We start from the raw sequence: 27,433 nt of genomic DNA, 5'->3' as shown, positions 1-27,433 counted from the left end.
GTTATAAATTATGTAAGTTGGTATTAACCATGCAAAGCCTAATACTGCTATTCTGTTTTTTAGTTATATCCACGAATAAAACCTCGACAGCGAACCCTTGCTTGAATTCAGTTTTACGACAATGCAGTACCATGCTGGTAACTGGAAACTTAGAACATACACTGGAGCCATCATTTTTGATCATTTCACACAGAGAAATAAAACTATGAGACTTAGTTTTAATGGTGCTTTCTCTTGTTAAATGGACAGCATCCACAGTTTCCAAGATCTGCAGTTTGTAAGTGAGGATCGTTTCTGTGTGACCGAGCACTGAGAGGAGAGCGATACCTCCAGTACCGACAGTGTTGCGCCAACTCTCGTCTAACGCAGTGTTTTGAGTCAGAGTTCTGTGGTAGGAGCTTTCTTGTGTTCCGTGTTCAGAGGTGTCATTTGCAGAGTGCAGATGCACTGTCCAGTTTGCTCCAATCCCCCACAGTAACTGTCCCATGTCGGGATTTTGGGTATTTCTGTTCAATACCAGTGAATGTTGAGTTCTCATTACCGATCAACTTTTTGGGTTCTAGGACATGAGATCTTCACCTGTTACATGCATAATTAAGTAGTTACCAAAGCTTGGTGAAGGCTAGGATTTTAGGTGGCAACATGCTAAACACTTAAATCCTAGTCTGGACAACCCCAACAAAAGCTTTACCTAGTCTAGCATCTTGCATTATTTGCATTTAGAATCAAGCTAGAGAACTAACAAAACCAACAGTATTTGTACACTTCTCAAAGTCCCTACACAATATTTCACTTGGTGTTTTATTTTCTTATTATTATTCAGCCTATAGCACCGGTGTTACCTCTACGAATGTAAAGGTTCCCCTACTAACCCCCCGAGCTCGTCCAGCCTGGACACAACAGTTAGTACTGAAGTTGCAGCAGCTTAAGGGATTTGTATGTCTGCAGGGATGAAAGTGCAATAGTTGAAAAGGGTAAGAGTCTGGTAAGGGATATAATGTGTCACCTGAAGTCTGCCTGAGTCAGTCTAGAAGAAAATATGAAGGACTGGATAGAAGTAGAAAGAGGGTCATGTAGATGCCAAGTTGAGGAGAAGAAAGGAACAAGGTTTAGAGAAGGATTTAAGAAAGGCAATAGCTTATTTGAGGACAGTTTCTGTGGTTCTTGGCAGCCTACAACTGCTGCCAAGGCAAGTTATGCAATAACCTGTTCCACTACATTGTAGTTTCAAGCAAAAAATAAAAACCCCACAAACAGGCACTTCACTGGAATTTTAATTGTACATGATTTTATATACCAAAAGTATATTTTGAATTTCCCGTTATAAGTTTTAGCCATATTTCTTGTAATTTTCTCCCATTTAACAGTATGCAATTTGATTAACTCTTCATGTACAAGTTCTGTGTATAATTTATATATCCATTTCTGCAGTGCTGTAACTTGCTTTTACCACAGGTCAGCATTAACTGTATATATTGTGGTGAAAAGTGAAAGGGTATTATTGTTGAAGAATTTGCTACATGAATGTGATGATTTCAAGAGCCTATGATACACTAATTCAGAGAACATGTAAATGTGCACAATAAAGTACTGCTAAGGCATGGCTGCATTCTCCACTCTCTTTATAGAGGTCTCAACAGCAGATGTGGCTTTGGTGAGAGTCTGCATGAAAGCACTAATTGTACCTTGCCAAGGTTACATCTTTCCTCCTCGTTTTACCAGCTTCATTGAAGATGTGCCTATGCACTAGTATCCCAGTATTCCAACTGGGACAAATTAACTTAGAACTAAAATTGGTGTTTTCTTTAGAAAAAGTGAAACTTTTCAGAGTTCAGAGACCATGGTGGCCGTTACTAAAGAAGTTTTATATTACAAAATTAAATAGCACCTCTTTTTTTTAAATAAGTGAATTAATTTATTCATATTTGTACATTAAATTGTATACAATTTCAGATAGCATTACAGTTAGATTAACAAAAGCTAGTTACCAAAAAAGAAAATACAAAACTAAAAATTATTCTGGAAGCTTATTACAGAAGTTTCAAGGTCAAGTTCATGTAAGTCAAATCTGGTGGTATTTGGTGAAATATTTAAATGTTTAAAAAAATCCACATGATTTCTATAAAATCATATCTAAAGCAGATATTTTTTTTACATTGATTTTAAACATTTGGATAGAGGGAAAAACCTGAGATCTAGACCCAAAAGCTATTCTCTGCAGAAGAGACATACACATTTGTTTGCTTCCTGTAGCAAACAGTATATATAATGGTTACTATAAAAGTTGTGCTGTACATTAGCTGTAGTGCAGGTCACTTTCATATTAAGTGCCAGTAAAGGCTTGACAAAATATACAAAGTCTTAAAAGGTGAGGCTGTTTAAAGCATTAACTGTATACATATTGCACACTACCGTGAATACTCATGGTTCAAAAAAATACTCACATTGCATTTGCCAGTTCTTACATAATGAACCACACTGGAATGAGAGAAAGTCAAGAACAGCAAATATTTCCAGCTGTCAAATCAGCACAAAGTGAGAGGCAGGTCTGTGGAGGCTGGTGTCTGTGTGTGCCCTCAGGAGGCCACATCTGCAGTTCTCACTGGTCCCGAGACTCATAGAGAAGTTTTGTTGCCTAACAGAAAGGGAAAATGTCGGTGTTAACTGCAGTTTCACTTGCAGCCACCTTATCTGCTTCCTACCCTTCCAAAAAACCTCCTTTAAATCCAGGACTTTAAATTCTTCCTCTATTTTCCTCCATCTGAGGCATGTATTAGCATTCAGGAAGTGCTCAATGCACTTTCATGGTGATAGGAAGTAAAAGCTAGGGTACAGGTCCCTGGGGTGTTCTAAAATGGCAATAAAGCAGCAAAGAGCCACAAACCTGCCCATATACATTAGAAATTACATTTATGTAATTTTTACAGCAATTGATCAGGTGACTGATTGGAGTGTTGCTTTGGTTTTTCCTACCATAACTTTTGACTTAGGAAATATGAACCTTCAGTTTCATTACCCATGCAGGCCTAGCACCAAAAGACTAAAGTCTTCTATTTCCAAAAATCAATGACTTCTTTGAACCTTCATGAAGCAGCAAAAACAATTAGCTGAACTTAGGTTCCAAAGAGTATTTCATAGTGCACAAAATCCAAGGAAGTTTAAAGCCAAATTCTTAGTTCTTTTCATCTATTAACATACATAAGATCTTGGGAAACCCTTCAGAGTGCATAAATTCTTCAGGTCTCTGTGCAGAAAGTTAAAGTCATGTTCATTACACCCAGCCATAGCTTGTTTCTAAGCAACAAGGCCCTGAATTCCCTAATAAAAAATAATAGAAATACTCCTAAGGCTGAATGCTCTCTGTGGTGCTGGTAAACACCCCATGTGAAGATTTTCTTCATCCTCGTCTAAGTTTTGGCTGCTTTGCTTACCTTATGCATAGCTGCCAGCCAGGCTGCTGACAGCTTCTTGTTACAGTTGAAGTCTTCACCAGCAGTAAACTTCATCTGTGTCACCTCCTCTGACCCTGGTACCTTGTACTGCAGGATCATTCCTACGGCACGAGTGTTGCCTCCTGAAAAGAGAAATAACATCCAGAACAGCAGCAGATTTTACCAACTAAGTAACACAACGTTTTCCAGCTCATGAGCATGTTTGGAGAAACGTGCTCAGTTCAGAGCACAAGCAGCTGCTGGATCCGAGGAGCTCATGACCACAGCTCCTAGTGCCAGGCAGTGGAACCTGCAGCTTCATATTGTTTCATTCTCTCTGCCAAGCACCAAGGCAGAACCTGCACCAGCCATCAGGTAACGCCACACACCTGGAACACCCTCCTGATTTACTATCACCATGTTAAGACACTGACATCACAGTTTCATACAGTAGCCTGCAGTCAGTGGGCTTAGGGTCCAATTAGACTGATGGCAAAGCAAGGTCCTGCTGGATGCAGTCTGGCACAACAGGCAGCAATCCCTCCAAACCTGGCAAAGGTTGGGAGTGATGCTTACATAAGGCTAGAGAACAGCTGGCAACATAATTTACTTCCTGAAGGAAATTGCTACCAAAGACACTGCTGTGACAACATCTTTGTATCTCTCTTACTGAGGCTGAAGAGATGAAGATAAACCAAAGCAAAAATACAGACATTAAACACAAACTTTTAGAATGATACTTTACTGTCATTACTTCCTGCAGCAGTGGAGCATAAACTAAGCCCTAGGAACAGCACCAGCATACATAGGACACTTTTTACAAAGCTCTTTTTAGAAGTATCTGCACAGAGGCTGTTACTACAATATCTGAAGAGCTGAAACAAATCACAATCTAAGCCAAACTCAAATCTAGTTAGTGCTGTTAATGCACCTAATCCAATCAGAAGCCCACAGCAGGGTTTATAAAAGAGCTGTTTTCTACTCTGCTAGAATAAATGGAAATTCAACTTCATCAATTGCTTCTCTGCACCTACTGGTCAGAATAATGGATTAAGGGTTTCCTGAAAGATAAACCAGTGGAAATCACACCTACAGCCTTGAGCAGTTTGCCCATGTCTGGCATTGCTAAGATAGAACACACCTTGTGTAACAAAGAGGCCTTTCTTTTAAAGTTGTGTAAAAGCAAGCCATTAATTAACAGTTTCAGTGCAAAGCCTTTCCACAAAGCACACAGGGAGTATATTCATTTCTAGTATACCCAATTCAGCAACCTGCTGAAGCAGGTGACCTGTAACTCTCTATACTACTGCAGATACCATTTCTCATCTTCCCTTCTCCCAGCATGGACAACAGCACTTTGATCTAAAGAAGGCCTTGAGTGCCATAGTTCTCCAGAATGTTACAAAACATTCACTCTTGATTTATTAAACAGACATATGGGAAGGAATAGATACATGTCAGACTTGAACATAACTCAAGTTGAACAGCAATTATGGATCAAGCAAATAATCAGCACTGCAGAGAAGAGGTGAAGGGGTCATGACATGCTTGGGTGAGTCATGCTGAACGGCACTGCAGATACCTTCAGTAACAGGCTGGCTCTCCAGAAGGCTGGTGTAAGTGTGAATATCTTTTTCTACCATCAAGAAGGAAGGCAGGCAGAAAAGAGATAAAGCAGTCAGAAGAGTAGTGAACAAGGAATTACAGAAGCATTAAGTGACTCAGCAATACACCTGGTTGATTTGAATACCAAGGTAAGTTTATTTAAGTTAACATGCTGTACTGGCTGAATAATGCACAGATGGGCTGTGCAATTAGAAAAACCCAGCAGTGACAGAAGTGTTGATAAAGAACAATTATTGAAATTCCTGACCTTGTTTGTTCTCATTTCAGTCAAATCATATTCAGGTTCATCCTGAAATACTCTAAAATCTGGTAAGAGATGGGGCAGTAAGTTGCTGCACTCCAGTTTAGATGTTACCAGCTTTGTTTGGCCACCCCTTCATCTTGAATGAAATAAGAAAGCATAGTTGAATTACTTACTCCCCCTCCCCCATTTCCTTCTGTTAACAATGTTTGTACCAGTCAAGGCAAAATCCCAGCTGGATTCTGAAATGGAAGCCACCAAAAATTAACAGCTCCCTCCTATGAACTCTTAAATCAGTAAACATTTGTATATACCCCAGAGAACAGATGACAACCACCCTTACTCAGGTTTATCAAGAGGCTCTCCCACATTAAGGCCGTAGGGGAACATCTCAATCTTTAGGTGTTCCCCCAAATCCCAGCAGCCACATGGGACAAGGTCTCACAGATTTTGCTCTATTCTGAGAGCAGTTGTAACCAACAGTTACACACTGAATGTACTAGCATTCAGTCTTGCTCAATAACTGCAGCTTCAGATTTTATAGTTCATTTATATTAAAGGAAAAATTTACCTCCAGGAGTAAATCCCTCTGTAAGTATCTGAACAGTTGAAATCTGTATAATTTCAATTTCATAATGGCTGTCTCCATCCAAAACCAGGTATCTACATAATAGAAAAAAAAGGGGTTTTTTCAATTTTTTTTCTACAATATCAAGTCCAAATCAAAGGAAAAAATAAAACAATCTCTCAGTGATGCTGTTTATGTGTTCTTTGGGGTGAGGACAGATTGAAATCAAACAGAAAATACTACTTTTCATTGAAATTCCACCCTTCTAAGACATTCTGATCCACACTGTTAGTAAATTCAAACATTCCAGTATTGTTGGATCTATCCTTTCAGTCTGATTACTCTCTCCAATATCCTCAGGGCATGTTACTCTTATATGTAGGTTACTATGTAATAATAGAGCTGTAAGTACAACAGTGCTACAGTTTACAAGTGCAATTTCTATCAACCTTTCTCACCTCTGATTGTTGGAAAGTCGACAAACCATGAGCTCAGATTTATCAGATGTTCCCAGAGTTACAAAGAATGTAGCACCTGGAAAGAAACATTTTAGTATTCTAATACAGAACTCAAGAAGCAACATTCTAGTATCAGAAAGAATAGCTAACTTTGGTTACTAATACACTGCATTGAGTGAAATAAGAGAATAACTGAAATGTTAAACTGATTAACAGCAGCAAAACAAGTATAAAAAGCTGATCTTTATGTTCTGATTTACAGGACCTTTCACATATGCTATGCAATTTCTCCCATGTGTAGAAATGCAGATTATAATCCAAGAAGAATCTTTTTAAAATGAGAAGAGATTTGGAGGTGGCAAAGACAGGCAATTAAAGACCCTCTGTGGTCACTGTAACACAAATGATTGTTTATGTATTAAAAAATAACAATTTAATTGCAGGATGTGACCTTCAGTTCTATGCTTAAGAAACTGTAAAGACTTCTCTTTTTCATTACTGAAGGCTGGCTCAGTCTTGTTGTGAGGTCAATGAACTTCAGCCTTCATGTTGTGTTTCTTCCCCCTCAAAACTGCTTTGGCATGGGGAAAGTCACTGTTGCTACATGAGAGAAGTGACTCAGAATTCCAAGCAGCCCTGCATGCCCGACCCCTTTACTTCCTCCATGCCTCATGCTCCCTGTATTACCTAATCCCAATACTGCTGGCCTGGGAAATGAAAATAACATCCAGCCCTGCCAGATGGTCTGCAATCCATCTCCACAACCTGAACCATGCTGCCCCAGAGTTTCACTTCATTACTTCCCAGTTCACTCAGGCTCACTGAGCCCCAGAACAGACCCCGTGCTGCTGAAGTGAGACAGAGACAGCAGCGTCAAGGCTGGAGAAGGACATTACAGCACAAGGACATTACAGCCACCATCACTGTGTCTCTGACTATGATCTGTGGCTCTGCAGCAAGTCAGAAACAACTTCAGAACATGAATCAAACAGGACGAGCTCTAAAAAGAAGTCTTCCGTTTAAAAGATGTGATTTCAAAACTCATCTATGCCCTCATGGCAAAGCAGAGTGAAGAATCATTTATGTGCTCCAGGATGAATACACTCCCTTCTGAACCCAGGATCTCCCCAGGAACATCCATGCCCATGACACATGGGGCTTAGCTTACCCATTGTGCACACTGGCATCATGCTGAGAGATCATCAAAAGGCACTGAAGCATCACAGAATATTTTAAAAACTGAAGTTTCAGCTTTCTTAATATAATTGGGACATGAATTATTGTATTGTGTGAAGGTTTAAACCTATGGAAAACTGAGTACTCATGATGATCTGCCATCAACCACAGCTGTAGGCCATGGACAAGATCAAAGCTCTCAGATGAAGCTTGAAACAAGCACTCTGTCTTGTCTGAAAATATTAAAACTTTCTCCAAAGTATTTTTCATCCTTATTTAATGCAACAGCAATATGGCTAAAGGATTATTAAAAGCATTATTTCAAGAAAAATGCCAACTGCATACACACCTGTTCTCACAGGTATTAAAATGTTGTCTTTAATTAAATCACTCTTCAAAAAGACCAAGAAGTACAAACTGAGAGGTGTAAACATTGACTAAGAAGTGTGAACCTCTCTCTAAATAAACCACTAACACAAAATTATCAACTGAAATTCAAGAGGCATGACAAAGAGGAGACAAACCCGCAGCTTGTTGGACAAGAGGCATTGCTCTTGCTGTTCACTGACGTTTGAATGAATACAAACGAGACAGAAGCAGCACATGTGAGCACTGAGTGCTTACCATTCATGAGCACTTTGAGCTGTTTGTCATAGAACTCCGTCTCCTTCTGCGAGACCAGGGCACACTCCGCGCACTGGCGCACGGGGTCCACGAAGCACATGCGAGGCAGAGGCACTTTTTTACTGCAGCACTTGTCACAGAAACACTTCCCACACCTTCGGCAGTGATGCTAAGCACAAGAGAACATTTCCTTTATTTATTGACGAAGGAAACTGGTAGGGAATGATTCAGTAAGGTTACTACAGCAGTTTCTCAGGTGTGAAATATGCGAGTTGAGGGACAGGCAGAAGAAATTAACTGCTACAGTGGCAGACAAGAATCCCTGAAGGTTGGACACAAAGAACTGAGTATAATACGAACAGCAGCACTCAAAGCCTTTGCTGGCACTCTGTAAAGATGCTTCTGAAGCAGAAAAGACAGGAAAGGGCTTCTCTGGTGTCCAGTAAATCCTTCACCTCCCTGTCAATAAAAAATCATGAGAAGAGTGGTTTCCAGGTCCCTTCCCATTTCTGAGAAAAGATCTTGGAGAACTTCAACTGAAGCTTCTATTCTTCTTCAACTGAAAATTCTATTTTTTTCTTTTAAAACTTATTCTCAAGTTTCTCCCAAGGAAAAAATACAAGAATTTTCATACTTAAAACCTAAAGCTATTCCTATTATCAGAGGTATGAGGCAGCACAACACAAATCCAGTGAAGTTGCAAAACCAGAACAAGTATTGCAGTGTGTTTCACAGCCTCTGAATCTGCAACCAGTGGCCTGTGCTCCAGATCACTGCTGGGGTGTGACAGTGCCAGCAGATCTTCCTGGTGCAAGTTCTCATGATAGAACAAGTACTCCCAGGCAAGCAGGAACTAATCTGTGGCTCAAAGTAAGACTGGAAGTTTGATACAAGGAACTGATAACACTGCAGTTTTGGTCAGTGTTAGGCTTTCCTTCCAAACGTTCTGCAAAATTCTCTGGAGTATCTATTTTTCAGAGCTCCCTCCAATTGCTTCCCACAGCTAACACAGGGGAAACACAGCAGCATGTCATCTGGTATAACATCTAAGTGTATCTGGTTTAAAATTTCTCCTTCCCTCTCCCTCCAAACAATTAAATTAAAAAATATGAACTATGTCACTGCACTACAAGTCCCACATCTTTTTTCACTTTCATGAGCCTGTGCTAACAAAGTGTCAATATAATTATACAAAGGAATGATGTTCCTTCCTAAAAATCACTGCTGGCCTTCTCTGGGAGGGTGCTTTGCAGAATTCTCCGTATCATACTCTGCACACCAGTCTGCATTACACAGTGATCTCTTACCATTAATAAACTTAATTTAATGCTAATGTTTTCATCCAGTAAACCTAATTATGTAGCTTACACTTTCTACTTTATTGGAATTTCTCTCTTCCAAACTCAAGACAAATCCTGGTTTACTTTTCAAGAGATGTCCATTTTACTTACTCTTCATATTTCATTGATTTCTCTTACCTTTCTAGTTATGAAGTCAAATTTTGTATCACACTGCATACATCTTGGGCACTAGAAAACAGTAAAAATTAAGATTAGCCTACAATTTTTTTAAACCTTTAATTCTACTATCGTATATGAAGAACGAGCTTTATATTATGCCCTATAAAGAAACACCTCCAACAAATTTCCATCCTTTATCTTTTCACCCATGGATAGCTTTCATTTAATATTGATGTAGTAAAATAATGTCATTCCCATTTGCAAAACAAAAAAAGCTGCCAAACTTCCCCCTAATGAATAGTGTATCCTGCCAGCAGACAACTACATCTCAGAATTACTTACCATTCTTGATAATGTTTGGCTATCCAGACAGTCCTATATTCCAGAGTCAACTGTTTTTCTGTAAGTTGTCCTCACTTTACTCTACTACGATGCTCTGCTGACTTGCCAAAACATTGTTTACACAATTTAATCCTCTCAATACTCACACATTTTTGAAACATGCTAAGAGATATTTGGTTTTCTTCCAAACCACCAAGACCTAATGTTTATTCCAGCTACAAAAAGTCACTTGCTGAAATATCTCTTTCCTAAAACAAACTTACACCCACACTCCTTTCAAAAAAATGACAGAAAAAAATTGAAGGAGTTTCTCCCTTGCAACTAAGTAGAGTTTAAGGGGTAACAGTTTTGCCTGTATTAACAACCAGAAGTGATCAGTGACTGCTGGACAATCAAAATTTTCTGTATAGAAAGTCACCTACTAAAGGGCCAATACCCAGCCCTTAGGTCAATGGATTTTCAACAAAACTTTACATATTTTTATCTACCATATCAAACCCCAGTGTCTGAGGCTTATAATGCAATTTTTCCTATATTTACTTGCAAATATTAATGCAAAATTATGCCTGACATCTCACCCAGGAGTAAGTTTTGTAACTCTAGAAACCAAAACTCCTCAAACCAGACTATCTCAGACTACAGCAGAATGTCCTCTTAAACACATGCCCTAAACGAGCAGGTGCTATTTGCTAAGCACACAGTAATCATCCTTTGCCTTTAATTAACACATTTCAAATACTTAACCCTTTACAGGTTACAAAAGCTTCTATTCAGAGACTTTTGCTCCAGCAGATACTCAATCACTGTCACAGGTTCAACAGCTGCAGCCAAGAAAATAGTACAGCAGCTGAATTAAAAATTCTCCAGAAATTTTTCATGTTCTTTTGAAGTGTAAGCTTGTTAATAGTTGGCAATAGTTTATATGAAAGGCTCTGCTGTCTAAACAGACATTTAACACATTAGACGGTAATGGCAGTCACTGCAGTGGAACGAACACCTACTTGCAGCATTTGTTACAATTGTTACAACCTGGAGAATTTGTTACAATTTCTTACAAGCTGTTTTTAAATCCCACACAAAAGAGCACTAGAAGTATTCCCGGATTGTTTTAAACAACACTGAACTACGGCATCCAAACACATCTTTTCACAATGGCTGCAGAAAAGGTGATTTCAACACTCACTGATAAATAATGTTCAGCATGAAGCAATTTCAGCATACACCAGGTTTCACCTCTGTAACAAGTAGAACTCTACAGATACTATCCTGTTCTGCTCTACCTTGATGTTTTAATTTTTGACTTGTAGTTCAATAGCTTGCCTGGGAGCTGGACCTGGCAATAATTTTGGTATGCCCTGAATTTACCTGAGTTCGAATTAATTTTCTTTATGAAAATATTTGGGGTTTTTCTGGTTGGGTTTTGGTGGTGGTGAGGTTTTTTTCATTGACCTGGACTGGGTTTTTAGGGAGGTTGGGACTTGGGGTTTTATGTTTATTTGTTTTTGGCCAAAATGCAGAAAGCACAAGTCACCAGCTAGAGGGAAAAAATGATCAAACCCAAACTCTTCTAAATACTGTCCTACATAGATTTCATACAGAATGTTATGCTAAACATAAAAGTGGTTTTTAGGAAGGAACAAAATTATCCATCCTCTTACATAACACAAACGATAGAAAAATATTTCTGAATTCCCCCTGCCTGATTCAAAGAGCAGTCCTAAATAAATCACAAGTCAAGGTGCACCTTTGCATTGCAAAATGGGATTTTCCCAGGAAAATGTTCTGACACAAGCAAGCTCAAGATACTGCTCCTTTGAGGTATTTCTCCTTTAAGTAACCAGAACCAAGTGAACCATCTGCATAATGTCAACTTCTACCTTGCCTGGGACAAGATACTTATTGAGAACATCTTGAAAGATGAATTCTTCCTATTCATCCATACACTGACATAATTACAGAGTGACTAGTACTGAATTAAGCTTTATTGCTTGGAGGGGTTTTATCACATTAACAGAGAAGGAAGCACAATGTCCAAGTTACTTCTCGTGTCTTCAAACAAAAAGATGTGAAGCAAGAAATTAAATAAGAATTCATGTCACAAGTACATTCATTTCATATGCAACCACCAAGAGCAGTATCAGATTACTTCATCTAGCAAGAAGAAAATGGAAGAACATCCAACAGCTGTTGGATCTTGGCATTAATTTAAATTACAGAGAGCTGCTTCACTGCAAGCTTCTCATGGGTTTGCTCAAGTGTGATAACTTATTTCCATAATTCCATGGATCCAGCCAGAGGTGAAAATCCCACGGATGGACAGGAATCTATAGTTACACTTCACATACTTTATCTGCATAAATAATAACAGAATGATTCAAGAAGTGATGCATGGGAACACCTGGCTGAGCTCCTTTGTTGGAATGTGAAAATAGAGCCCTGAGTCCCTCAGAGAGAGAACACAAGGCAAGAATTAAAAACCTTTAGAGAAATTAAAATATATTAAGCCACACAGACATGAAATAGATGTGTAAGCTTAAGTTTTAAGTAAGTTAGTTTCATAAGTAAGAATATGTTTTAAGTGCCTTAAAAAGCAAAAGCCTTAGAATCGAGTGTGAAAAGTTCAGTGAGAGCTCAAAAACATAGTTCTAGAGATAATAAAAATATAGTAAGAATATTGCTTACATTCTTCAGATAGAGCAGATAGGCTATATGCACAAGTTATGTGTAAACTTTCGTATTATAGAACCAAAATTCTAACAGGTTTAGAAGAAATGCTTCAGATTCGTGTTTTTAGCTTACTGGGTAATTTGTAAGTAAGAATCCATGCACTGGGGAGAGATTCTCTCTCCTTTCTCCTCAGCACCATCATCATCATCTGGAGGAAGAGAGGAGCTGCTGCTGCAACTTCGCCTTCTCAGGGCTTTGCACCAGGAGCTGCTTCTTCCTCCAGCCGGGACTTGACTGATACTCGGGACTCTGTGCCCAAAGCTTTTAGCATGGACTTGAACACTTGGGACTCCTTGTCTTTTGAGACTGATGTGCCTTTACAATAAATAACTTTACAGCAACCAACGACTGCTCTGCCCTTTTGAAGATATAAACCCGTAAGGAATCCTGACACACCTTAACACAGTGAACCTTTGCAAATGAGAACTCGGGAAATCCCACCCGGAGCACAAAAAAAAGCTGCCACGGCAGCTGAAGCCAGAGGGGGAAAGGGCAGGATGCAAACACAGGGCAGACACAGCTCCTGGTGCTCTCTGACACTGCCTGAGCCTGGAGTTTGCCAGGAGCCCAAGGGCAGCTCTGCCACACAACCAGTGCCTCTCCAAGAGCCTGAGCCAAGAGAGGAGCCAGCCAAGGAAAGCTCAGCTCAGTTCCCTTCTGCAGCCACGGAGAGCCCAGGGAACCCTGCCACACAGTGTTCCTCAGCCACGGAAACATCTGGTGCACAGCTGGATATCACGAGGTTTGGCCACTTCTGCAGGCAAACTGACACATTTTACTCAACTTCTAGCCCAAGATTTCCTTAACAGAAATATCATCAATTAAGCTCTGTTGGTGATTAACAAAGAAATTCTGAGTCAGGCAAGGCATATGCAGAGATCAACATTTTAAGCTCTGTCTCGAGTTTAATGATGCTCAGCACAGACTTTCATAAATCCCCCTCATTACCTGGATTACAAATAAGATTACCAAAAGTAAAGTTTTCAGTAGTCCTGCTTCAGCCTTGCATTTCAAATTGTTCATAGTAACTGATATTTTAAGATTGTATAATCTTACAACATAAAAATTAAAAACTGAATTATATTTCAATGCTGTATAAGCTGCACAAAACCAACTGCCATAATTCTTAGGTGGCCTTAATTTAAAAAAAATAAGCCAGTTGACATTTCTCACATAAGAAAAATAAAGCTACTGGATTTGTGAGAGTTACTGGCTGCACAGCAAAAGCCAATGGATTTGAAAAGCCAGATCCGCATTTGTTAATACCACTCAAGGTCTCGTCTTGGACACAGACACTTTAATTATGTCTGACACAGTAAGAAGAATAAGCATTCTCAACTAATTCATTGCCTAGATAACCCCGTCTCTTTAAATTTAATTGTTCTTAACAAAAACATGGAATTTATAAGCTTACCTGTGTGTCACATACCTACATTATTTAAGGAAAAAGTTTGTAACATATTTTGCAATTGTTAACCAAAGGGATGTCAGACCTCTAAAGTACTTCCAGAAAGCTAGTAAAATAACTAGCCACAAATGCAAATAACAATTAATATTCTTAATCTTACATTAACAAATGCATTTTAAGTATTTACCTCTATCACACTTCCTCTCAATAGCAAATATCACTGAGCACATTCAGTCACAATTCAACACCCTCAGCCTATAAACCAGCAGACTACAGGGGAAAAGTTGAATTTTAAGGAGAATTAATACCTACAGTAGAACTGGAATACAAAATTCAAACTAACAACACACATCAGACTGATTTACCTAAAATATATAGACTTAATTCTCTAAATATATCTAACTTTATATATAATATATCTACTTTAAATAAATGCTATCACAATCCCCAAACAATCTTTAGTTGAATTAAGATGGCTGTACATATTAGAATTGCGTTAGAGGTACTTTGTTTTCCTTAATGAAACAAGTCTGCTGTAACCACGGAATACTGACAGGCTAAACTGCACTTCCGAAGGGAGGTCAGGGACAAAACTAATTTCAACTGAACTGTTCCACAAAGGATAACCCCTGATGAAGACGATGTCGGGAATTCCAGGTGAGTGCAGGGGATGGAGCCACTCCCGCAGGAGCAGCACAAAGCAAAGCCCTTGCACAAGCAGTGCCCAGCCTTGGCTGCAAGCTCAGGGATCCGCGCTCGCCCCACCAGACACACCCAGACCCCAGAGCACAGGCGGTGCCAGCGGAGCTCGGTCCTGCAAAGGACACGAAATTTCACCTTAGCCAGGCTCCGGGTAAGGCAGGAAACCGCTGCTGCTGGGGGCCGGAGGCTTTCTGTGCATGGAACAGACTGACCTGAGAAAATTCCCGCAAGGTACTGCAGCAGATCGCCTGTTGAGAACGAGCTGAACACTCACTTTCCAAAAAAAAGGCTGTTCTGGGCAAGCCATCAAGTGACTTAGGACTCCCACCCTTTATATCAGCAGAGGCTGGCCTGAGCTGCACAAACCGTGCTGGCAGAGCGAGCCGCCAGAATTATCATTGTTATTATTATTTTACACGGAACTTTCTGCCTCAAGAGATACCAGGAAGAGGAGAAAATTTTTTTCTTCATTCCTAAGCAAGGGAGGACTCAGTGTTCCCATTCAAAACAGACCAAGCACGTCCCTATCTGCCAAAGCGCGGCTTTGTTGGGTGACTCCCGGCTTAAATTCACACTGGCTCATCTAAAATAAATCTTCATTCCGGTCACATTTAAATACACTGGCGTGTGTCCACACCACAGAACTCTGGCAATAAATAAATAAACAAACAATGGATTCTATGTTGTATGTGCATCTGGCTGCAGCGACAACAAATAACTCCCATTACATGAAATTAAAAATATCACCATCACGTTGTTTACTTGGTAAGTACTTGAAAGCAAAGTTAACTGAAACAGACGGAACTGTCACTGACTGTTTAACACTACGAACATTCACACCAGGAGCCAGAAGGGCTGTTCTAACTCAGTCCTATTGCTTTAATAATTTATGCAATTAGTTTTGAACCTACACGGCCTCTAGAACCACATTTATAAACATTTAAAGCAATGCTGCACAGTTCACTACACTTCTGCCCACCAAATCGTTCGCAAATCTCCGCCACGGGGCCGCACGCCCCTGAAGAAGGAGTGACAGCCCCATGAATGCGTCCTTTAACCCATTATCTGAGTGAAATTAAAAAGCGAAGGGAAAGGGAAGGAGGAAAGGAAGGGGAAAGGGAAGCGCGGCGGCGCTGCCCACGGCGGTACCTCCTTGTCGGGCACCCAGGGCGGCTCGTCGAGGCCGAAGGGGCTGCGGGCGGCGCGGTGCTCGGGCACCATGCGCAGCCCGCTGGGGGAGCGCACCAGCTTCTTCGCGTCGCCGCCCGACATCTTCCCCCGCGCGCCGCCGCCGCCGCGGGACGGGCACGGCCGCCGCCCAATGGCCGCGCTGCGCTGCGCGACGGACACGGCACCCAACCAATGGAAAGCAGAGATTCGTCTGCCCCGCCCACCCGCCAAGGGACTGCCAGCCAATCCCGTGTCCCTTGGCGTGCTATTCCCGCCTCCTTCCTGCTCCAAACCCCGGAAGCGAAGGGCGCGGGCGCCACAGCCGCGTCCACCGAGTTCCCGGAAGCGCCACACCGATTCGCGGGTCCCGCGGCCACGAGGGGCGGCTCCGCAGAGGGGCGGCTCCACAAAGAGCTCGCGGCCTCTGCCGCAGCGCCCGCCCGAGCCTCTGACCCAGCCCGGCCCCGCCGCTCCCGGCCGGCCCAGCGGGAGGGGAACTAGCGGCGCCCTGCCATTGGCTATTCTGCCGGGGCAGTCGCTGAGGGGAGCTTTGATTGGTCTGCCGCGGGAAAGCTGCTCGCTGATTGGCTGTGGCGGCGGCGGGGGATTCGTGACGGCGTGAGGGGCCTGTGGCGGCCCCGCGCTGTGTCAGTGTGTCCGTATGTCCGTGTGTCCGCCCTGGGTCTGTGGGACACCCTCGGCTGCACCGTGACCCTCTCCCGGTGTTTCGCTCTCCCCTGTGCCTCATCCGTGGAGCGGCTTCCTGTAAGTGGAGAGTGCGCAATGGTTTGGAGCCCTTCAGTCAAGGGTCATCGTTATCATGATTGATTTTAGTAAGTTTCGGCTTCTAAACCTTCTCAGGATGTTGCTTTAAATGGGTGTTATTTAAAAGTAACTTGCCTCTCTTAGATTTATTCTGTTATTAGGACCCATTATAGCCTCTCCCCTCCATGTTGAAAAAGGGAATGTTCATAAAGTCATGTATTCTCATATAACTCCTGGGTGTCTGCTGTAATCCTTCATAAAGCTTATCAGAATAATGCTCAGAACCTCACAGTACTCTTCTAGGCAGCCATGGTGCTAAACTGCTGTGTTTTAGACCAAAGTATTAAAAGAGCTGTTTAATGCCGTTACAAGAAACAAACAGATTTTTACAATTTAATATTGAATTTGCTTTTAGCTAATAAATATATATTTGGCTGTCCAATGCATCAATAATCCTGGGTCATCCCAAATTGCTCTTGTGTGAGATTTTTTTCTGCTTGAAAATGAAACCCTCGTATGAAGACTGACAGGATAGAAATAAATTGACTGCCCAGCTTGTTTGTGAGCTGCAGTCCAGAGCAAAAGCACTGTGCAGAATTACAGGCAATTAGAACTACCAATAGCTCTTAACTCTGGGATTGTTGGTTGAATTCTTTAATAGGATCAATGTAAACAGCCATCAGACAAGACTTCTGCCAAAGGGCTGGATTACAGAATAGTCAGGGTTGGAAGGGAGACCAGCCAGCCCAACCCCCCTGCCAAGGCAGGGTCACCTAAAGCAGGTGACACAGGAGTGACATAGGAATGAGTCCAGGTGGGTCTGGAATGTCTCCAGAGAGGGAGACTCCATGGCCTTCCTGGGCAGCTGTTCCAGTGCTCTGCCACCCTGGGTGTCAGAGTTCTTCTTCATCTTGAGGTGAAACTGAAGAGAGTTTGGCACCATCCTCTTGGCACCCACGTTTGAGGTCTTGATATGCATTGATGAGATCTCCTCCTCTCTGTCTTCTCTTCTCCAGACTCTCCTCATCAGAGAGATGCTCCAGACCCCTCATCACCTTTGTGGCCTCTGCTGGGCCCTTTCCAGTAGCTCCCAGTCTTTCCCAGAACTGAACACAGCACTCCAGATGTGGCCTCACTTAGGGCTGTGTAGAGAGGGATCTTCTCCCTCAGCCTGCTGGCCACACTCTTCCCATAGTAAAATAATAACAATATATAAAATAATAATAGTATCAATAATTCCCATAATAAAATAATAATCCCAGAACAATTGTTATGTCTCTAAGATAACTAATAAATATATTGTTAAAATGGAAAAAAAACGTCCTGGAAACTTTTGACACTGATTTATGCCTATTCTTTCTTGCCTGTGTCTGTGATAAAAGCCACTTTAATCACAGATAATTACGGGATGTGCTGCTCATTGCTGTGCTGTGTCAGGAGATGGATTGGGACCAGTTTGACTTGAACCCTAAAACAATTGCTGCCCTGAAAAAAGGTAATTTAATTTACCAGTGTCTCACTAACAGATCTGTCACCACAGTGACATCCTTGACATAATTGTGTGTTTGTGGGTATAAGCAGGCATATGGACACTAACATTTTAGAACTGTAATTAAGTATTTCATAAAGAAGTTTTTTGAGTAATTAAAAGTGTTGGGTTTTGCCCATGCTTCAATAATAATTTTCCAAACAATTTTACAGCTTGTGTTGGTACATTCCAAGTGAATGTTGCCTCCCCACTGTACAAGAATGCAGCATAGATAAACCTCAAGTATATGAGAATTAGAAATTGGGAAAACTTTGACAGTAAGACAGACAAAAGTATTTATAAAAACTCCTCTTATTTCAGCTGACATAAAATCAGTAAAAGAGATTTTAAACCTCTCTGGAGCAGACTTGCAGAGATTGATGAAGCTCTCCAGTGCAGACATCCAGTGCCTGCTGAAAACAATCTCTCATACCCTGAGAAGGAACAGCATGCTCACAGGTAATGCAGTCAGGTCGTAAAACATCTTTTATCTTAAACTCAAAATAATTGTCACTGGGAGAAAATATGGTTCTGGCTCCTTAATGACCTACAGTAATGTAGGTTTGAAATGAGAATGGAAGTGTTTTAATTATGCTGTAGTGAATTATTTAACTGTCCTAAAGACAGCTCCCCTGAGGGTGAATGGAAATGAATGAGTGTCATTTTCCAGGATTGAGCCTGCTTGAAACAGGACAAAATGTTTCTCCAGTCTGAAACACTTAAATACAGGAACAAAATATTTCCTTTTTCTTTCACACTCTCTTCCTCTCTCCCACTATTCTCCTTTTGGACTAAGACTAGTTGAAAAATTTATATGTATATTAAAAGCTTCATAAACTGATTTGTCATAAACATCTCATTCCAAAACAAGCAGGACCTAATAACTCCTCCTGTGCAAATTCTTAATGACAACTCTGTACTTAAAATCTATTTTCTTGTGATTGCATGTGTCTTCAGGCTTTGACCAGATGCCTGCTCTGCTGTTTTATACTCTGCTATAGCTTTCTATTTCCATATTTGCTATGCTTGAACATTTGCTGTCAAAATCCTCTCAGAGTGTTACTTTCCTCAGGGACACCTTAGAGGCAGAGACAGGAAAAGAAGAGTTTGAGAGGAGGAAAGAACTCAGTGTAAATTATCAATCTTTGTACAGACATCTAGCAGTAGGTCTGATGGGGAGAAAGAGGTGGGGAAGACCAGGCTAAATTAGGAAAATTCTCCATGAACAAAGAAAGCATCCCTTGTAGGTATTAACCTTGTATATGGCATCTATTTTGTATCATTGTGTGTTGGAAAAATAATAAATAAAACTACTTTTTTCCTTTCATTTTTCTTTTTAATCATTAAAAAACACTCCGAAATCCTGCAGCACTTCAGCTCTACCAAGATAAAGATCATTCCACCTCCCAGCACCAGAAGCTGAGCCTGGGATGTTCAGTGCTAGACAATTTGCTAAAAGGTGGCATTCCTTTAGTGGGAATCACAGAGCTTGCTGGGGAAAGTTCTGCTGGGAAGACTCAGATTTGTTTGCAGCTGTGCCTGTGTGTGCAGTATCCGTACAAGTATGGTGGATTAGAGTCTGGTAAGTGCTGAACTGTAAACATGGATTCATTTCCCATTTGGGGGAACATACTGAGGGAAAACTTACTAATTTCTTGAACTGTATCAATCCATGTGGAAAAATCATGGACTGCACAAATTAGATCTTGCTTAAGGGGCTATGAGTAGCCTATGGCTTACATTACATGATGTCATTAATCAGAGCAGAAGCAATTATATTTTGTTCTGTTCTTTTTTGTGCTGCTGCTAACTGCTGCACATAGTTTGAATGCAAATACATTTTTGTCCATGCTCCTGCACTTCTCCCTGTTTGTGTTGAAATCAAAGAACAGAGGTACAGAAGCAGGTGCCCAACACCCTTTTGGCACTCTTGTGTTGAGCCTCTCATGAGAAATATAGCAATTAAAGCTTAGGTTAAATATGAGGAGTTTTATCCTTTAGGAAACTTGAACAGCAACGCTTAGAAACTCTTGCAGAACTCTGCACTACCAGTGGAAGATTTTGCTACTGATTTAAAATTATGTTGCATTGCATTTTTTTACTGCTTAGAAGCTTCCCTTCTCATAAGTGGTGATGTTGAAATACATTTCTTTAAACAGTTACTTCATTAAATTTAGGCCTATTCTTGTTTGTAAGTCTCAGTGCAAGGAGGTTGGCAGCAAAGAAATCCTGAAAGTAAACAAAGGCCTCCTTTGCCTCCAGGTTATCTTGCTGCTGTTCTAGGAATGTCAGTTGTGTTCACTTGTGTGTTGGCTGAATTTATTTTGTATGTCCATATTCATAAGTAATACATGAATATAATGGGACAAATTAATATCCATATTAGAATTCTGTATTAGAAAATAATGTTTGCTACTGATTCTTGGTAACAAACTGGTTTGGTGCATGACAGATTATGATCATAGGAATCAAAATTTGTTCTTTTTGAGGTTGAGGGCTTTTAGTGGGTTTTATTCCTGTTTGGTTGATTTTTTGGTGGTATTTTTTTGTCAACAACCAGCATAACACATTTATTGGCCTGAATAACAGATTTGATGAAATTGCTGATTTCTGTTTGGGTTTTGTTGGACCTGTAACTGTTTTCAGTGTCCAGAATGCTGCAATTACTCTGGATCAAAATACAATTATTTAATCAATGGATCATCAATCTATCTAGAAATGGAAATCTGCATCTGGAAGAACCCCAGTGACTATGAAATCTGACAAAATGGACACTCCATCCTTTTTAAGTAAACCAAGGAGAGGACAAGTGACATTCTGCTTAATGCAGGTCTGGTTTTCAGAAAGCAGATGATTTCTCTGTGAGCCCAACAATTCATGGTAGAGAAATCCCTGTCTTTCAGCATTAAAGCAACATTGTGCAAAAGGCAGTCAGCTTAAATAAGAATGGTAGCTGAGAAGGCCAGAATGTTTTACTTAGGAACTGTTGTCTCAACACAAGTTAGCACAGGTTTTTTAGCATGAAATTCATAGTGTTGTGTTTTGGATTTCTGACCAAACCAGGCAGACTATGCAGTGTCACTCTGTTTGTGGGTTGGATAAACTGTGATACTTCTGATCTCCAAGGGCAGGTGATCAGGTTCTCCACAGCTGTGCACAGTGAGGGTCACCCAGTAGAGAATACAAAATCCAGTTGTCCCAGCTGGTGCTGAAGGAAGGACCAGGCAACTGCAGGGAACTCACAGGATTGGGGTTTTTGTTCATCACTGATTCAACATGGCTGTGAAAAAAACCCCAACAAACCCAACATTAATTTCCAGGATCATATGTGTAGCTTTTAGGTGCAAAATGTCTCATGTAGTTTGTGTGTTGTTAGGAAAACTGTATGTAACAGCCCTGTGGTTTCCTGGGCTGCAGGAGCTGTCTACATTTGTACAGAAGATGTGTTCCCAAGCAAACGTTTGCAGCAGCTCATAGATCAACAGCATAAACTGCGTGCAGATGTTCCACGTGAAATCATACAGAAGATCAGATTTGGAAACAGTATTTTTGTTGAGCAGGCAGCAGACCTGGTAAGTAGTAGCACAAAGAATGTTTTTCTTGATCAGTATGGATTTGAGGCAGTATTTTACTGTTAAAGGGTCATTAGCTGAAGAGCAGCACAGTCTGTAACTGGTTTGGAACATTTAATGATAGTCTCGTGTCCTGAGTGTTTCAGTGAGAACCACTCCTTCCCCAGGCAGGCTGAGAAAGTTGGGGCCGTTCATCCTGGAGAAGAAGAGGTTGTATGGAGACCTCATAGGAGCCCCCCCATGACAAGGGGGTTGGGACTGGATGATTTTTAAGGTCCATTCCAGCCCTTTATATTACTTTATGAAAACAGGAACAGATCAGGCATGTAGTACTACACCCTTGAGGTTTTAAAGTCAGAGCTGCAGATAAATAAATGCAGGTTACAGTTTTGTCCCTTGAGTTTTATCCTCAGTAAAACCACCAGATGTGGTTACTGGTGAGACTTAGACACCCACCAGCTGCCTTCACGATTTGAAACTCCTTGAGCTCGTGCTGCAGTGGTGGTTGCTGTAGTTCAGTCTTTTGCTGTCCCAGCAGGGTTCTTTGCCCTGTGTCAGTGTCTGTGTGTGTGGCAGGACACCTTCCAGCAGTGCATCACGAAGAGACTGTCCCTGCTGCTGGCTCGGGGCATGGCACGGCTCGTGGTCATCGACTCCATCGCCGCCCTGTTCCGCTGCGAGTTCGGCCCTGCCCAGTCTGCTCTGAAGGCTCGCTACTTGCAGACCTTTGGGGCACAGCTTCACAGCCTGAGCACCAGGTTCAGGACTCCCATCATGTGCATTAACCAGGTATGATATCAAATTGCTTCTTATTCTATAGAGACTGTTTAATAAATGGCTGGAGGGTGATGGAGCAATCTGTGTAAATTTACCACTGTCAGCAGCTGACTGATGGAAACTGAAGCTTCCTTAAACTGATGTACTACAGTAAATGTTAATTACTCAAAGTTTATTATTTAAGCTTTTATAGGCTGTTAATGTTCTCAAAAGTTGTCCACTAAAGCTAACAGAAATAGGTATGTATAGCAGCTGCACAGAGCATCAAGGCAAAATAACAGAGCTCTTTCTTTTCACTGGCTTCAAATGCCATTGCCAGCAGGATTGCTCTGAGAGCTCTGCAGGCACAATTATATTCCAGGAGACAGTGAAGCACCAGGGACTTTGCTGCATTTCCGTGGAAGTTAGCATTTTTGTGTAACTGCTGAGATTACTGAAGCACTAAAGTGCATGCACTGATTGAGCTGGACCAAAACAAGGCCACACTGATACTGGTCACAAAGAGTATTCTTTTGAGAAAACAAGGCAAGACAATGCTCTTAGTCCCCTCACAAACTGAAGGAGCATCTGAATGAATGCCAGAGGTGAAGCATTCACACTCCAAATGTGGCTTTGGGAAAGGGTAAGGCAGGCCACCAAAAAACTTCAAACTTCAAAGGTAGTGAAATCGTTGAGAACTTTTGGGAGATCTGAGCTTTTGTACTTTTTATCTCCAGCTACAGCACTGGAACAATTTTGTGAATGTGGGGAGTTTGTGGTTTGGGGTTTTTTTTAACAAAGCATCTAGAAGTAGTTTAATTAATGTAAACTGTAGGTTGCTAATTAGTTCTAACACTGTAATTTGCTTGTAATTCCCAAATCCACTTTAGTTTGCCTTGAAAGAATAAGTGTTTTCTAACTTGGCTTAATATATGCTCTGATAACTTGGATTTTCTTGCCTTGGCTCCCTTCCCTGCCCTCCTGCTTTGCTAAATACAAACCCAGAACCCCAGGTCAGCTGCAAACCTTGTTTTTGTGCTTCAGGTGACGGATGCAGTGAGCGAGTCAGAAGCTGCTCAGTGCAGTTGTAGGTGAGTCATCCACACAGTGTGACAAACACTGCAGTTCTGAACCAGTGTCAGTCCAGGGTAAGCTACAAGATCATGTGAAGAGCAGTGGGGCATTTACCCAGCAATACTGAATTTACTGGAGATCAGCACTAACTCATGCTGCAAAGGGAAAAAAGTGTCATATACATTTACATTGTGATCCCTAATCACAAGTTAGCAGGAAAAATTCCTTGGAGTTAATGGCTTGAGTACCTGCTTACATGAGAGAATTTTTGCATCTTGTCTTGTTCCTGATATAACTGAGTGCATCTTCAGTCTGCTTAAAAGATATAGCAACCAAGCCCTAGCAGCTGGCTTTGTTAGTGAGCTAAGAAAAAACCCAAAGTAGTAACTTTTGACACAAAGGTATTAACAAGATTCAAATGTATGAATTTGTTGTTTGAATCCTAACTATGACCTTGATTTACTGCATAAGCTGGCTGCTACATAAATGGGTGTTTGTGAGAAGTTCACTGCGTCCTTCAGATTCTGAACCTGACACAGAACAAAGATAAGGTTCAATTATTATTTTTTTGCCTGGTTATCTTTTACTGGAGAAATTGCACTTTTTCCTGGGGGAAAAAAGTTGTTTTAAACATTGGGTTGAAATTCATACATACACAGTGTTCTGTTTACCCAACATTTCTAAACATACCTGCAAATGGAATCCAAGGCTAACACTTACACACTTCAAATATTAAAAGTTCAACCATTTTTCTATTGTGGTTTTCCTGTTGCAAGAGAGGCCTGTCCAGACGGAGGGAGGTATTCCCCCTGGCTGTAGTTGAAAGAATGACAGCTGTTCTGTATAGAAGCACTTCTCTTGCAGCTGTTTCCTTGCTAAAGGGAGAATTTAGGTTCTCCCTGTAGAGTAAACCCTGTCACCTCTGTCTTCAAAGACCTATAATTTTCAATACACGTTGAGAGAACAGTAAATTATGTCTTCTAGTGCAGTTTTGTTAAAATAGAAGGTATTGCATATGAAATCCATGCATGCAGAAATGTGTAATACTTCCTTTACAGGATAGTGGGTAGCAGAGTCACTCCAGCACTTGGAATAACCTGGTCCAACCAGCTGCTGATGAGACTGATGGTCAGCCGGACATCACTGCCTGGCCCCTCACCTGGAGCAGCATCACACAGCGCTGGAAGCGTGAGGACTTTGAGTGTAGTGTTTGCTCCTCATCTCCCTCCATCCTTTTGCTGCTACACAGTACAGTTGGAAGGTGTAAAAGGAATAAAATAACCCTTTTTCATAGCAAAGCAACTTGCTCCAAAAACGTACCAGAACTTTGCTTCAGGAAGAATTACCAGTGAAATGTAGTTCTTCCTAGATGAGAGAAATTGAAGTATTTGAACAATGGTATGACTACATTTAGCTTTGTCTACATTGTGAAAGATGATCTTTTTACACTTGGATATTCAGCTTTTCCTTGTGAGCAGAGTTCTGAGGGTTCTGAGAGAGAGGGAAGCTGTGGGCTGGTGGAAGCTGCCCAGTGGAGTGAGATGTAGCAATCTCCACGATGGGGGAGACCTGATGTCTAATTTTATTTTAATAGCCTGCTCATCTAGAAACAGCATTTATCTGTTTCCAGACCCAAAGGGACTTGAAATTGAACCAGTTTATATTGCCTGCTGCTGGTTCTGGGTCTCATGCTGCCAATGAAAGATAGCCATTCTTTGTCACAAAGCAGCTGTCCTATTTTAAAACCACTTGTTATTAAAATTTTAAAGAAAATAATACCATAAAGGTATTTAACACCTTACTGTAAGAAAATTAAAATGGCAATGCCTTTGTACTAAATGAGGGTATCTGGCTTCATAGCACTCTAAAAAATTATTCTAATGGTTCACTTCCACTCTTTTCCTGCTTTCCAGTCCCTTCACTTCATAGCAAAAGCTCTTTAGCCTCTTTCATTTGAAGGACAGCAAACCACATCCCCCATCCCCTTGTTTTCTTTGCCCATTGCTGAAGCTGTGTAGCCTCAGGGCAAGGTCTCTGTTCTTCCTGATGCTCTGCCCTGTGTGTTTGCTGGATCAGCATTCTTCTTGGCCTCTGGATTGCTGCCTCTCATGTCCTGTGTCCCTACTGCCGGGCTCTCAGCTCACCTGTGATCCTGAAGGGCACCTTCAGCTTTTTTCATCCATTCAGATGCGAGTGTTCTTCTCAGGTGATTTTTGTTGTTCATTTACAGCTTTCTTCCCGTCTTTGTGCTGTTTGTCACATTTTTCTGCTATCCTCAGACCACTGCCATAACATCCACTCTTCCTATGGCTAAGTTTTTCCATTGCTCTGTTCCATGTGAAAGCAAGCCAGGTGAAGTTACACTGTCCAAAGGCCTCTGTTCTGTGGGTGCCTGCTCCTATCAGTGAGTGATGCTCACTGGTTTCACACGCTCACCAAGCTCTCATGTTTTCCCTCCTCCTGCTGCTGGCCCAGACAAGAACTCCATGTTTTTGTGAACTGACAGTGCCTAGGTCTGTCTTTTGGCCAAGGAACCCTGTGTTTGTGAAACAGCCGCTTCCTCTGCCTTTCACCAGTCACGCTCCTTCAGGACATTCATCCATCTTTTCATGTGGAAGCATGAAGCTGGGCAGCTGAAAGGAAAAGTTTTGGCTGGCTGTAAACTGCCTCAGCTGCAACTGTGGTAGAGTGCTCAAGGGACAACTGAGTATGACTCAAGGAAAAGAGATCCTGCCAGGGGAGAACAGGCACAGCTTGGAGCTGAAGGAAGGAGACCATAAGCAAGCAGAAAGGATGAGCTGCTTTCAGGGCCTTCTGCAACCCTTTCAGATGTCTCAGGGGCCCATGTGCAAAGAGCACAAATTGTGTCCAAATTATTTTTCTAAAATGTCTTAATTCTCTGTACTTGGAAATGACTGCACAGCATTTTTTAATAAAATCCAACCATGAAGCTTAGAAGCCTTTGTGTACTCTAGAGAAAAAGTGAGAGTTCCACAGCTCAGAGACAGGGCCACCTCCTTCTTCAAACCCTTACCTTCTGTGCCTCCTCATAACAACTTCAAGAAAGATCAACTAATACAGCACAAGTAACACTCCAGTTCTCTTCCTGCCCTGTGTATGTGGACAGGAACTGCAGCCAAGGTAATGTTCATCCCATTGTGCTGACTGGGAAAAGCAGCCACAGACAGATGTAGCTGATTAATGAGAGTCATCAAACCCTACCCTGGTATTCATTTACAGAAAAACCTCATCAAATCCTGGGCTCCAATCCCAGGAGTTTGCCTTGCTGTGAGCCACGTCCAAAACACTGTGAAACCTCTGAAGGTTCAGTCTATAAGATTTTGATCACTCTTTTTTGCAACTTGACTGCTTGCAGGAATGGCTCTGAAGTGTTAAAAGTCACAGATGAGTCTGTAATCAAAGTTCCAGTTTACCTGGTGAAAAACACTTTTACCAACAAACAGAAGTAACATTTTACCTGCTCAAGTGTTCTGTCATTATCCTGTTGGTTTGTTGTTATTTCTCTCCAGCTGAGTCAGAGAACATGACAGTTTGTCTCCTGGCTCATGAGCACACACAAACCCTGAAATCTCAAATCCAGCTGAGTCCCATTGAAGCTCAGCTTCACTCAGTCACTCCAGTTCCTACCCCGTGCCTCAGTCCCACCCCCAGGCACAGCCCAGGATGTCCATCTGACCCAAGTGCAGCTTTGAGGCTGCAAACCCTCATGGGAACCAGACACAGCACCTGTCTACTGAAGCCTTGTGTCAAAAGTGTTGACATGTGCTTAAATTTTAATAAATGC

At 41.4% G+C, this 27,433-nt stretch overlaps 3 protein-coding genes across 14 annotated transcripts in view; 2 read left to right on the top strand and 1 right to left on the bottom strand.

Annotated features, from left to right (window-relative positions):
• The window catches only part of PPP1R13B (protein phosphatase 1 regulatory subunit 13B), a 69,418-nt gene extending 67,817 nt beyond the window's left edge, over positions 1 to 1,601 (top strand). For all 7 annotated transcript variants that reach the window (XM_088166566.1, XM_088166564.1, XM_014871881.2 and 4 more), the window contains one exon: positions 64 to 1,601. In XM_088166566.1, coding sequence (XP_088022692.1) covers positions 64 to 105 — 42 coding nt within the window. In that variant the 3' untranslated portion in view covers positions 106 to 1,601. The remainder of the gene's footprint in view (positions 1 to 63) is intronic.
• A 290-nt stretch (positions 1,602 to 1,891) lies between these two features.
• ZFYVE21 (zinc finger FYVE-type containing 21) lies at positions 1,892 to 16,372 on the bottom strand. Of its 3 annotated transcripts, XM_014871884.2 has the most exons (8): positions 15,913 to 16,074; positions 9,603 to 9,653; positions 8,125 to 8,293; positions 6,325 to 6,400; positions 5,870 to 5,961; positions 5,014 to 5,067; positions 3,432 to 3,574; positions 1,892 to 2,635 (listed from the first exon to the last, which is right to left on the bottom strand). In XM_014871884.2, the coding sequence occupies exons 1-8, from the start codon at positions 16,033 to 16,035 to the stop codon at positions 2,600 to 2,602; spliced, it is 744 nt and encodes a 247-aa protein (XP_014727370.1). In that variant the 5' UTR covers positions 16,036 to 16,074; the 3' UTR covers positions 1,892 to 2,599. The 3 variants fall into 3 exon arrangements, with proteins under 3 accessions (XP_014727370.1, XP_014727371.1, XP_088022705.1); XM_014871885.2 differs by lacking the exon at positions 5,014 to 5,067 and having other exon boundaries at positions 15,913 to 16,372; XM_088166579.1 differs by lacking the exon at positions 15,913 to 16,074 and having other exon boundaries at positions 9,603 to 9,761.
• On the top strand, positions 16,230 to 26,586 carry XRCC3 (X-ray repair cross complementing 3). Of its 4 annotated transcripts, none has more exons than XM_014871893.2 (8): positions 16,230 to 16,766; positions 18,081 to 18,193; positions 18,548 to 18,685; positions 19,596 to 19,808; positions 21,644 to 21,798; positions 22,375 to 22,587; positions 23,599 to 23,645; positions 24,687 to 26,586. In XM_014871893.2, exons 2-8 carry the CDS (start codon positions 18,139 to 18,141, stop codon positions 24,907 to 24,909), a joined length of 1,044 nt encoding a protein of 347 aa, XP_014727379.1. In that variant the 5' UTR covers positions 16,230 to 16,766; positions 18,081 to 18,138; the 3' UTR covers positions 24,910 to 26,586. The 4 variants fall into 4 exon arrangements, with proteins under 4 accessions (XP_014727379.1, XP_088022704.1, XP_088022703.1 ...); XM_088166578.1 differs by having other exon boundaries at positions 16,252 to 16,698; XM_088166577.1 differs by having other exon boundaries at positions 16,252 to 16,698; positions 22,357 to 22,587.
• The last annotated feature ends 847 nt before the right edge of the window (positions 26,587 to 27,433 follow it).

The sequence above is a fragment of the Sturnus vulgaris genome, chromosome 6 (assembly GCF_052056855.1).
Source record: "Sturnus vulgaris isolate bStuVul1 chromosome 6, bStuVul1.hap1, whole genome shotgun sequence".
In the NCBI taxonomy this organism is placed as follows: Eukaryota; Metazoa; Chordata; class Aves; order Passeriformes; family Sturnidae; genus Sturnus; species Sturnus vulgaris.
Note: the sequence above shows the minus strand (reverse complement) of the source record. Positions and strands in the feature narration are given on the sequence as shown.